The sequence below is a fragment of the Micropterus dolomieu genome, linkage group LG12, assembly GCF_021292245.1.
Source record: "Micropterus dolomieu isolate WLL.071019.BEF.003 ecotype Adirondacks linkage group LG12, ASM2129224v1, whole genome shotgun sequence".
In the NCBI taxonomy this organism is placed as follows: domain Eukaryota; kingdom Metazoa; phylum Chordata; class Actinopteri; order Centrarchiformes; family Centrarchidae; genus Micropterus; species Micropterus dolomieu.
The window spans coordinates 13,180,789-13,191,375 of record NC_060161.1 but is presented as its reverse complement, the minus strand read 5'-3'; the positions used below and the strand labels follow the sequence as shown (position 1 = coordinate 13,191,375).

At 41.1% G+C, this 10,587-nt stretch overlaps 1 protein-coding gene across 2 annotated transcripts in view; it reads right to left on the bottom strand.

Annotated features, from left to right (window-relative positions):
* Positions 1-10,210, bottom strand: part of serpinh2 (serine (or cysteine) peptidase inhibitor, clade H, member 2) — a 114,215-nt gene extending 104,005 nt beyond the window's left edge. Inside the window, exons 1-3 of one of the 2 annotated variants that reach the window (XM_046065074.1) lie at positions 10,142-10,210; positions 8,822-8,884; positions 8,585-8,704 (exon numbers count right to left, since the gene is read on the bottom strand). In XM_046065074.1, the coding sequence (XP_045921030.1) occupies positions 8,585-8,589 (5 nt within the window). In that variant the 5' untranslated portion in view covers positions 8,590-8,704; positions 8,822-8,884; positions 10,142-10,210. The remainder of the gene's footprint in view (positions 1-8,584; positions 8,705-8,821; positions 8,885-10,141) is intronic. The other variant, XM_046065076.1, reaches the window with a different exon arrangement.
* Positions 10,211-10,587: the final 377 nt, after the last annotated feature.

Genomic DNA, 10,587 nt, shown 5'->3' with positions numbered 1-10,587 from the left:
AAAGGAAAAAAGGTATGGAGATATTAATCCAGAATGAAAAATAGTTCTTTGGACAACTTTGTTTCTCTGTTCCAGGAACAATATGTTCAACTTCTTAACTATCGTAAATGGGAACATTTTTAAAGTTCAAGCAGCCTTTGAGAAGAAACCAGACATGCAATTAAGGGTAACCAAGAGCATTTCATTAGGTTTTTTACAGTACCTTTACTGTATTACGGTTTATCTTCTGATATTTTGCATGAATTTATTGTTTACCAGTGTGTATTTTTATAAAGGGATATCTAATAATAACTAGCGTAGGCTTTTAATGGTATGTAACACTGGCCGATGGTATATATATCATTGTCAGCTTAAATGGTTATACATATTTTAATTCTCAAATCAAGTCAATATTGGTAGCAGCCTTTAAAATCCAGTATCAGTCAGGCTTTTCTATAAACATCTATATGACACACACATATACATAGGACACATTGCTAAGAGGTCGTAAAAAAAAAAATCATATACACACTGGTAGCTACTGTAGAAATCCCCCCTCAGGCATTTTCCCCTGCATCTATAATGCATTAGTACAGCAAACAATTCTTTCATCAATGTAGTGTAGAGGCAGATAAGTTTATAGAAATATAAAAACGAAGCTTCTCTCAGCCTCCTATCAAGGCCATTCCTTGTGACTTCTGACAGCTGAAAAAGACAGGAAAGCCTGTTTTTACCAAGCAATTGCTCGTGGGGATGGTACAAAAGTGCAGCATTAGTTCAGATATCATGCGGCAGATAGCATCAAGGCCTTGGAGACTGTGAACCCTAATGGCAGGGATACCTGGGCAAAACAAGAAAACCAACTGGATAAAAGACAAAAATGGGGGAAGGTAGACAGATAAATATGGAAAAATAATATGTCATCTTATCCCAGACAACAAGAAGACAGGCTTATGAAACAAAGGACAAACAGAGTGACAGGGAGAAGAATTCAAAGGAACACAGATTCAGAGATTTGGAGTATGTTCTGAGAGAGATGCGCGCAAACACACACACACAAACATGTACACACTCGTCGCAGAAAGCAATAAGTGTTGTGACATAGACACTGAAACCCTGAGACAGGTTAGAGAGATGATCATAATGCTAGTAAATACACAGACACACACTCTCACGCACACAACACACACGCGCACACGTCTCCAGTGCTAGCTTGACTTATGAAATCCTAACTGTGGCTCAACACTGCAATATTGTCTGAAAATGTCATGGCTCCGACGGAAGCCCCACTGGGACAAAATGTACTGTCAACACACACAGGGCTCAATCTGTTCTCGCAAAGACATATGGCTTTCATTTATCACATTCTATGCTGAGACAAATTGTTTTCCCGAAACCTCGGTGTGCGACACAACAAGAATGGTAAAGATGAGGTAAAGAAGAAATGTCACAACAAGGGAAAGGAGACCAGAGAGCCAAGTCAGACGCCACAATGTCAAAAATATCAAGGTATTTTCTTTGGCTGTGCTGCAGCTTAATGTATATCAGAATCACAACCAGAATCAGAAATAGTTTATTGATCCCCGAGGGGAAATTCTTGAGTCACAATTACTCACATTGCACATCCAAATATGAAGGAATAGAAATAATCATAGAAAGTTGGTAAATAAAATATAAAGAAGTGAACAATATAAAAAAGAATATAAAAATATGAATAAGAGTGTGGAAAATGTATAGTATTTACATTATGTAAGACAAATTTTCACATTTGTGGACAATAAAGATCCTTTAATATTAGTGAATGTATTAAAAATCATTATGCAGTATATCCTGCATTAACTAGACTAGATTTCTATGTAAAGACATGCATGTCTATGATACTACAGTTCATTTTATGTGGTTGAAAACATCTTGGAAGTTTTTGTGTTCTTTATTTTGGTACAAACTGCCTAATTACAGGTGAACCAAGGTTTGAAAACACTAAACAAAAAAAACACAGACTAAATCAACTTCTTACTAGGTTGTATATTTGGCCCTAGGGAGAACAAATCTGATTCTTACCCCTTAAACTTCAGTTTAGCATAATGGGTTTGTGCTCTTATAATTAACCTTCTCTCCAGGACAAACCAATAAAACATACATACAAAAATAGAATCTGTGAATCAGCCCAGACTGCAATCTGCCCTCAGATATATTTTTTTCCTGTTATGCTTTCCAAGCATCAGTGATTTGGCTTTAATACGTTATAATCTGTCTCCATATACCCATAAAACCTTGCGTTCCGGAGCAATTTCCTGTTCAGATTATGTTCTCACTCCTACCACAACATGCTGCAGTTGTGTGGGAAGAGGAGAGAGAGAGCTGCGATTTAAGGTATCTCTGTAAAGTGGAATGCTTTGTTCTCACCTGGACAGACGAACTAAACACTTCAAGAGTCCACATAAACTGCTGCACACGTGCTTGATGTGAACGCACCCTAAACCATCCCAGTGATTCACCCAATCTGAAAATGAGGGTTTAGGCTTACTCAACAACAGGAAATCTTTGATCTTTTGTTTATTACATGCAGGAGACATGTGAGGTGTGAATGAAATAGCTGAACATATTCAGTACAGTAACTCTGATAGCAGTGATAGCTCCACCTGCAACACCACAGGGATTCAGACATACAGTACGTACAGCGAGCAAAACACAGTCACGTGCACCATATGTGCAACACACACATCTTGACCCCCGGCTTTAATTACAGTTGCCTATATTTCTCTACTGTGTTTCACACTAATTAGACAGAAGCGGTCTGTCGCGAGGTAAACGTTCCCATGTGTCACCCTTATTTTGACTTTTATCACGCCCACACAATCAAAATACAGCAGTCATATTGTGCATCCACGCAAGTGTGAAAAGACGGACGCTGGACAGAGAGCATTGCATTGTACAGACGAGCAAGTATGCACGCATGCGCGCAAACTCACAGCGGATGCTAATTAGGACCTGCTGGTTTTGATGTTTATAAAAAGAGGGAAAAATTCCATCAGCAAACCTCAGCTTCCTGTTGAGAAGGGCTGTTGGATTTTAAAACGTCTTTACAGGCTCTCATGGCGGCGAGGTGCGACACGCTGGGTGCATGACGCCAAGCTCGTAAGGCTCACCGCGGCGCTGCCACTGTCGCCACCAGCCTCTAACCTGTACCTTCTACACCCTCCACACACCACTCCAACGCTGGCCGCAGGACCACACCCTACCCTGGGCCTCTGTTTATAGATGGGAGGTGAGCTCTGGGTGCATGTGTGTATGTGGAAAAGGCTTTCACTTTCTTTCTTCGCCTGGGTCTTTCATTGTGACTCCCACTTATGAAAACCTGCAGTGTGGCAAAAGTGGGACACCAGAGACCCAGAAATGGCTCTGCCACTGGATTTTTATATGGCCTCAAATTGATCCAAGATGGCAGTGAATATTCCTGACTAACAATGCAGACCCACTGTTGTTCATTAGGAGAGGCCATATTAGTTTAGCCCCAGGTTAAGGCACAGGGGTTGACCAGGATATTAATATTGGGCTCCTTTTCAGTGAGGTCTTAACCTCCCTTCACCTCCATCTCCCTTCCCTGTATTATATTCTTTCCTTTCTCCTGACCCCTCCCTTTGCCAGTTTCACTTCACTTGACCCCTGACCTGTCAGCTCCACCCAGTCAACGGTAGGGTCCTCTGTGTCAAACGCCGCCTGTGAAAACACTGTGCAGATAAGCTGAAGAGAGAGCTGGGCGAAACAGGAGGCATCATTCAGATGTGGCAAAGTGCAGCAGGACCCGGAGACCCAGAAAACCCTCCTCTAATGTGGACAACACAATGAGATAAGCCTAGTGAAGTATCAGCGCTGTGGCAAAACTGATTCAATGTTGAGAAAACATTGCACTGAGATAAAATGAACAAAGTACCACACATTATTACTGTGTTTATTTCCAAGCCTCAGATAACAAGATGCTGCTGGCTGGAAGATAAGCTGGTGCAAGGAGTCAGGCAAACATATAGCTCCAGGCCTGTATGCATAAAAAACAGAGTACAGTAGAGTGCAACAAGAGGAGCTCTGGGCCAGTCGCATGACACTATACACTTCATTACAGACTTTAATCAACGCTTTCAGTTTCAGCTTACTGTTTTTCTTACCGCAGAATTTCACCAAAATGGGATGTGGAAATGTTTCATCTATTGGTCTTTAGTTTCCCCCTAATTTCACAAAGGACAACCATAAATGACACTCTGTGCTGTGTGTCCTATGTAGTGTAGAAACTACGATTATTTTTTTTGCGGACAAATTAGTAGCCGCAGCTGGAACGTTTGATTGTGTCACACCTTCCTCAGCAGATGGAGTTTGCCCAGCTGCGATGGTGCAAATTAGATGTAGATGTTCAAGTTTCCATTCCTCTGAGCACCCTCCATCCTCATCTCAAGGATATGTTTTCTATTATTGATCAACAATTTGATTAATTTCCCAAGTAATTGATAAAAAATGTAGTCAAGAAAATTGTGAAGAATGCTTATCACAAATTCCAACAGCCCAAGGTAATGTCTTCAAACTGCTTGTTTTGTTTGACCAATAGTCCAAGGTCCAAAAATATTCTATTTACAATGAAATATTAATGAGAAAAGAAGCAAATATTTACATTTAAGAAGCTGGAATCAGTGAATCGTTGCAGCTTTTGCTTAATAAATTACTTAAATGGATTAAATTAATGGATTAAAAATGTTCTTAATGAATTTTGTATTGATCTTCTGCTATTGTTTCAGCAATAGTAATGTGTCACGCACACATCATTTGTTGATGCAGTGTAGTATTTCTTTCATTTGTACTGTACAGTACTGTGTTGCAACAGTTTCCTATTTCAGATATCTGATTGAAGCTGAATTATCATTCTCCTCATTTTGTTCAGAATTGCCAGCCAAACTTCTCTGCTGGATTTCTATTGAAATAAAAAAAAATATCCCTCCAAGGTTGTACTGGCAAAAGAACTATTATCACTTTTGAAATGAGCAAACAGAATGAGTCATGTGTCACTTTTTTCAGATTTACAAGCCCAACACCGCTCCCTGCTATCCCCTTTAAAAAGGCAAAAAAATGTCCAACTCTTTCATTCTGAATAAGGAGACTCCAACAGGTTTCTGTCACTAGGATGAAAAACCAAAGCTCAGGCACTCACCGCTCTCAAATAGAGAGCCTTTTAAATCCTCTGACAATGAGCAAGACAGATAAGGAGAGAGAGAGGGGAGGGAGAGAAAGGGAGACACACACAAACAGAGGGAGAGAGAGATAGAAAAGTGTAAAATGGAGAGGATAACGAATGAGTGCGCCGCTGAGAGGGAGCCTTAATGATGTCAATGTGATAAGTCTAAAACGAGGTGAAAATTGAAATGAGTGCTGCCATGGCGGTGGTCGGTGGGGAGAGTGAATAGGAGTTGCGCTGCCACCTCCACTGCATTCATTCGCTCTGATTAGCTAGGGGAGAAAATACAGAAGAGGTGGGAAAGATGTATGAAGGAGGAAGGAGGAGGCGGAGGAGGAGATCTGTAAACGGAAAAGGCAAAATGAAAAAACAGGTGACGAGGAGGGGACAAAGGGAGAACCAGCTAGAGATGGACAGTGGGAAAAAAATAAGAAAGCCAATAGATGTAAGAAAAAAAGAAAGAATGAAAGAAAGAAAGAAAGAAAGAAAGAAAGAAAGAGCATGGGTGAGACAAAGACAGACTGGGAGCTAAGTTCAAGCCAAAGTCAATTGTACAACTAATGTGAATCGATTTGTTGCCTCTGCTTTTGCTCTTTCGGGAGAGAGTGACATTTTAAAGGCATATTTTATTATTGGGGGGAGGTGGGGCTGTTTGCCTGGCAACTGAACACACTGACAGCCTGCTGACAGCTGTACGGAACACACTGAATAGAAGAAATACTGCAAATGGCCTGTGTGTGCTCGGGGATCCATTGTGTGTCTGCAGAAGTGTGTGTAATCTGTCAGATAACATGGAAGTGTGTGGGAGTGCACACTTGCTTCTGTCTGTGGGTTTGTGTACATTCTTGCATAAGTAGTATAGTTTCTCTGTGTTTACCTACATGATAAATACTGCACATGGCCTGCGTTTTACTAGATGCATTGCGTCATTGGTAGGCATGTTGTGTGTGTGTGTGTGTGCATGTACAATGGTCATATTTTATTAGGTAGGTGAGCACACTTGTCTCCATATGTCCAACTGTGGGTTTCCTGCTTCCTACACGTGTGTGCTCATGCATGTGTGTTTGTGTACAGGCATGTATTTGTGTGAGCATGTTCTGGGAGAATAATTCATGGCAGTGAGTGACTGAAATGCGGCGGCCGTCCACAGGCAGCCTGGAGTTCTGCCAGTATGGAGGGCCAGCATTAATAATTAAAAACACTTTTACAGGGAGGATCTCTGCAGCGTCTGTTGTCGGCGTCTCTCTTCAAGGGCACATTCAGGACAATCACACAGAGAAAAAGTTTGGAAACAGTGCCCAGAAAAAAATCTCATAGATAGTAGTGTGATACAGAGAGGTCACCAGTAGGCAACATTTTTAGTTTCTCTCCACAGCTGTCTGGCTAACTGGATAATACAACAACTTTATTTTGTCTTTGTAATTGATTCAAGGTGTTTAGTCTGTTCTTTCCCACCAAGCATATGATCATTTTTTTTTGTTCTGGACAATGAAAAGTCAAAGAGGCGTCTCAGGAATTCACTTAGTCGCAAGGACCTACATCCAAAAGCAGGGCGCCAAAATAAATAATTGAATCCGAGTAGTCTTAGCAGATCTCGGCAGACCTCAGCTCTCAGCAGTCTTTGGTCAGAATCCAGTGGGAAGTACTAAACTGCTTTTCATGGTATATGTAATCCTGTGGAAATTCTTCCAAAGAGCATGCTGTGCTGAGGAGCGGATGAAAACAAACAAACCAACATAGCTGTTCACCAGCGTGGCCACGTTCCAGCCCAAAGGAGTCATCCTTAAGCCCAAATGGCTGGCCAAGTATCTGCACTGGGCCAATCCACGGTTTATTGGAAACGCTAATGACTAGCAAGGGAAATCAGCTTTTGCATATTACAAATTCCAAACCACACACATTATCGCACATTGTGGACACTTGCACTTCAGTTTTTTGTTGATGTGCAGCTAATCAAAAATTAGGACATTTTCTCCACAAAGTCGTAAGCAAACATCTTTTCAAAGGTGTCTTGCTTCTGTAATCCAACATACTTCCATCTGATGTTGGGGCACATAATGTAGAGGTTCCTAAAAGTAGCTATTCAGTACATAAAAGTGACTCAGGGCTTTACACATAATCTATCCTAACCCCTATCCCTATCTGAGATGATTTCATCAGCAAGGTTACCTTAGAGAGACCATCCAAGCCATATTAACCTTGCACAAGCACTCACTCTAATATATCAATATTCATGTCAACTCATGACATTACTACCATGACCAAACTGATAAAGTCACGATGGGGGGTCTAATCGCCAAAGACCCTTCACATATCTAATTTTATTGTACACCAATACACGTATTTGATCACTCTACAACAGCCTCTCTCCTGATTGAACTGTAGCTAGACTTCTTTGTATTCTAATTAGACTAGCTGCCAAAAAGGGAGCTCTTAGCTTCGGTTCAGGCAGGAACCTAAGCTAAGAGGTCATTACTGCCACTCACATGAGATTATCATTAGCCGATCATCAGGGATGCAAGCTTATCTCTTTGATCAGGGCCAACTATGCATCTACAGTATCCATTCAATCCCAAAACAGAACGTTATATTTAACACATCCAGCTACATATACACTTATTTGCTACTGCTGTTGCTGTGTGCAATTGCTGCTGCTAACTGTGCTTACTCTCCAGTGGCTGCTACTAAAAGCTGAAACACACTGCCCACCATTCAAGCATTTGGTCACGCTGTATGTAACTGAGTTTAAAGCAAATCCTACATTATAAAGTGTCCTAAATTAGCCTGAGGTATTTACCATTTATATTCTATTTAAACTCTTTTCTTTGCACAAATTGAAGAAAATGGCAGGATTACATTTCACTGTGATTGTGCCCTATATGACTACATGCAGAGCCGGCCCTAGACCTTCGGGGGCCCTAATCAAAATTTAGTCGGAGGTGCGGCCACTATATATCACTATATTCTTAAACCTGCCATGTTTGTATAGCACAAAAACACCAAAGCTAATTTCTTAAACCTACTTGCCAATAAAGGTGATTCTGATTAAAAACAATAACTGGACTATACTCTTTATTATTATATTTACTATGTTTGATGTCAAACAGGATGCATATCATACCACCAGTGCCACTGAGTGTAACGGCAGTGCGAGGCCCGGTAGACACTGATGAACTTAGTTCTGAATAAAAAGACTAATAAACTGATTATGATCATTAATAACAGCCAAAGAATTTAAGAGACAAAAACTACAAAACAGTTGGTAGTATCCTTTTTCTCGACCAGCTTCGTTACGAGTGATCTAAACATGTAATGACAGAAAAGACTTGTTTGAGTGTCTTTTTGGAAAAAATGTCTCTGTCAACCTGTGTTGGTTTTACTGCTCACCCCATCAACGGGTAACTGATGGCCAGTCAGCTGGAACCACTGGCGGAGTAGAAACTGGAGAGCCAGGTGTGGTAGTAAGCATGATGGAACTGCTCTCCACTTCATTAGGCACAGGTAGACCTATGAGGGAGATTAACACATAAAATATGTAATCTTAGTAAATTGACATGTTCATACATTGGGTGTTCCTAGAGGTGAATAATTGTTAATTTATTGTTGATGTAGAACTAAACTTACCAGCAGTGTCAGCTTCTTGAATGATACCAATGATGGAGGTAGAGGCGGTGGTTAATGGACCTGCTATGAAATAATAAATATTAAATAAATGGATTGAAATGACTTGTGTTCTTAGTTTATATCTGGAGGATCTTATGATGCAGGATAATTGTTGGAGAGAGACAGTTTGATGCTGTCTCCTTTTAAAAAGTAACTTTAGATAAAATGTCTTCTCAACACTGGCAGCTTTGGAGGAGGCACCATGACGCTGCTCAATAATCAGTCCTTTAAAACAGCTACTACTCCTTACCTGACAGATTCGACTTACATTTATTAACAGTCATTAAATACAATCATTAACAGAGCATACAATCATTAAGAGAGCATCAAATACAGCACGCGATCCACAACAGACAATACATATTAATAAAAGCAGCAATAAATACTAGTAAGTGCTAATGGCACATATCACATCGAGTTAACAAAAAGTGCAATCAATACAAGATAAATATAGGGGATAGAAGAAGAAGAGCACAGGAAGTGCATGTTAGAGGTTAGGAGTTAGAGGTGTTATAAGAGGAAGTGTTCTCGGAAGAGATCAGTTTTCAGGAGCTTCTTAAAGTTAGAGAGGGACGCCCCTGCTCTGATGGTGTATGGTAGCTCGTTTCACCATCGTGGTGTTACAGATGCAAACAGCCAGGACTGGGATTGCTTTGTGTGAAGGGATGGCAGAGCCAGGCGGCGTTCGTTGGAGGAGCGTAGCGGACGAGAAGGAACGTAAGTTTGTATTATGGAGTTTAGGTAGATGGGTGCAGACCCAGTAGTCACTCTGTATGCAAGCATTAGTGACTTGAATTTGATTCTGGAGGCCACGGGGAGCCAGTGGAGGTCACTGAGTAATGGAGTGACAGGAGTCCTTTTGGGCTGATCAAAAACCAGATGCACTGCTGCGTTCTGAACTATTTGTAAGGGTTTCACCACACAAGCTGGAAGAACCACTAGGAGGGCATTGCAATAGTGGAGGCGAGAGGCCCTGATCAAGAAGCTGGGTGGCATATTGAGTGAGGTAGGGCCTGATTTTTCTGATGTTGTATAGAGCAAAGCGGCACGTCACATGACCGTGTTCAAACCTGGCCCATCTGTTATGGTATAACGTTAATACTAATACTATACCAATTTTATGCAGTTTGTAAAAGTTGTGATGCTAATCGCGGTTAGCATGTTAGCAAGTATAGCGTTAGGATTGTTAACAGTGCGGCTAACTAAGGCAAATGTAAAACCTTTAGTTCAGATTATCTTAAAATCCAGGCGTTAGAAAATGGAGCCTGTGGGCTTACGTACATTTATCTTCTTCGAGTCTCTTCTGTTGTCTTTTTACATGTCCTGACAAATAAGATCTTCTCTTGTCAGACATCAAGCCTGACTGACCCAACATAACGAGTGACGTCACAGGGTCAGCAAGGGCGAGCTGACCAATGAGAGCAGCTGATTTCCCACAGTATACAACTAAATTAAATAACCACATGCTTATTATGATGCGTAATATAGAGAGCTGTCTTTTTATTTTAATTTTATTATTTTACTAGCATGCAGAGATTGTAGGGCGCCCTCTGCAGGCCACAGGGCCCTATGCCACCGCAGAGGTCGCTTAGTGGCAGAGCTCTGACTACATGCAACAAATAATCAGTTTGATCGAAGTATTGCAAATCCACACCAGCAAACATGGATTTTAGGGCCTTCAGGCGTTCTGCCCCCAACCTTTGGAAACCTCTCTCACAAGACATGTT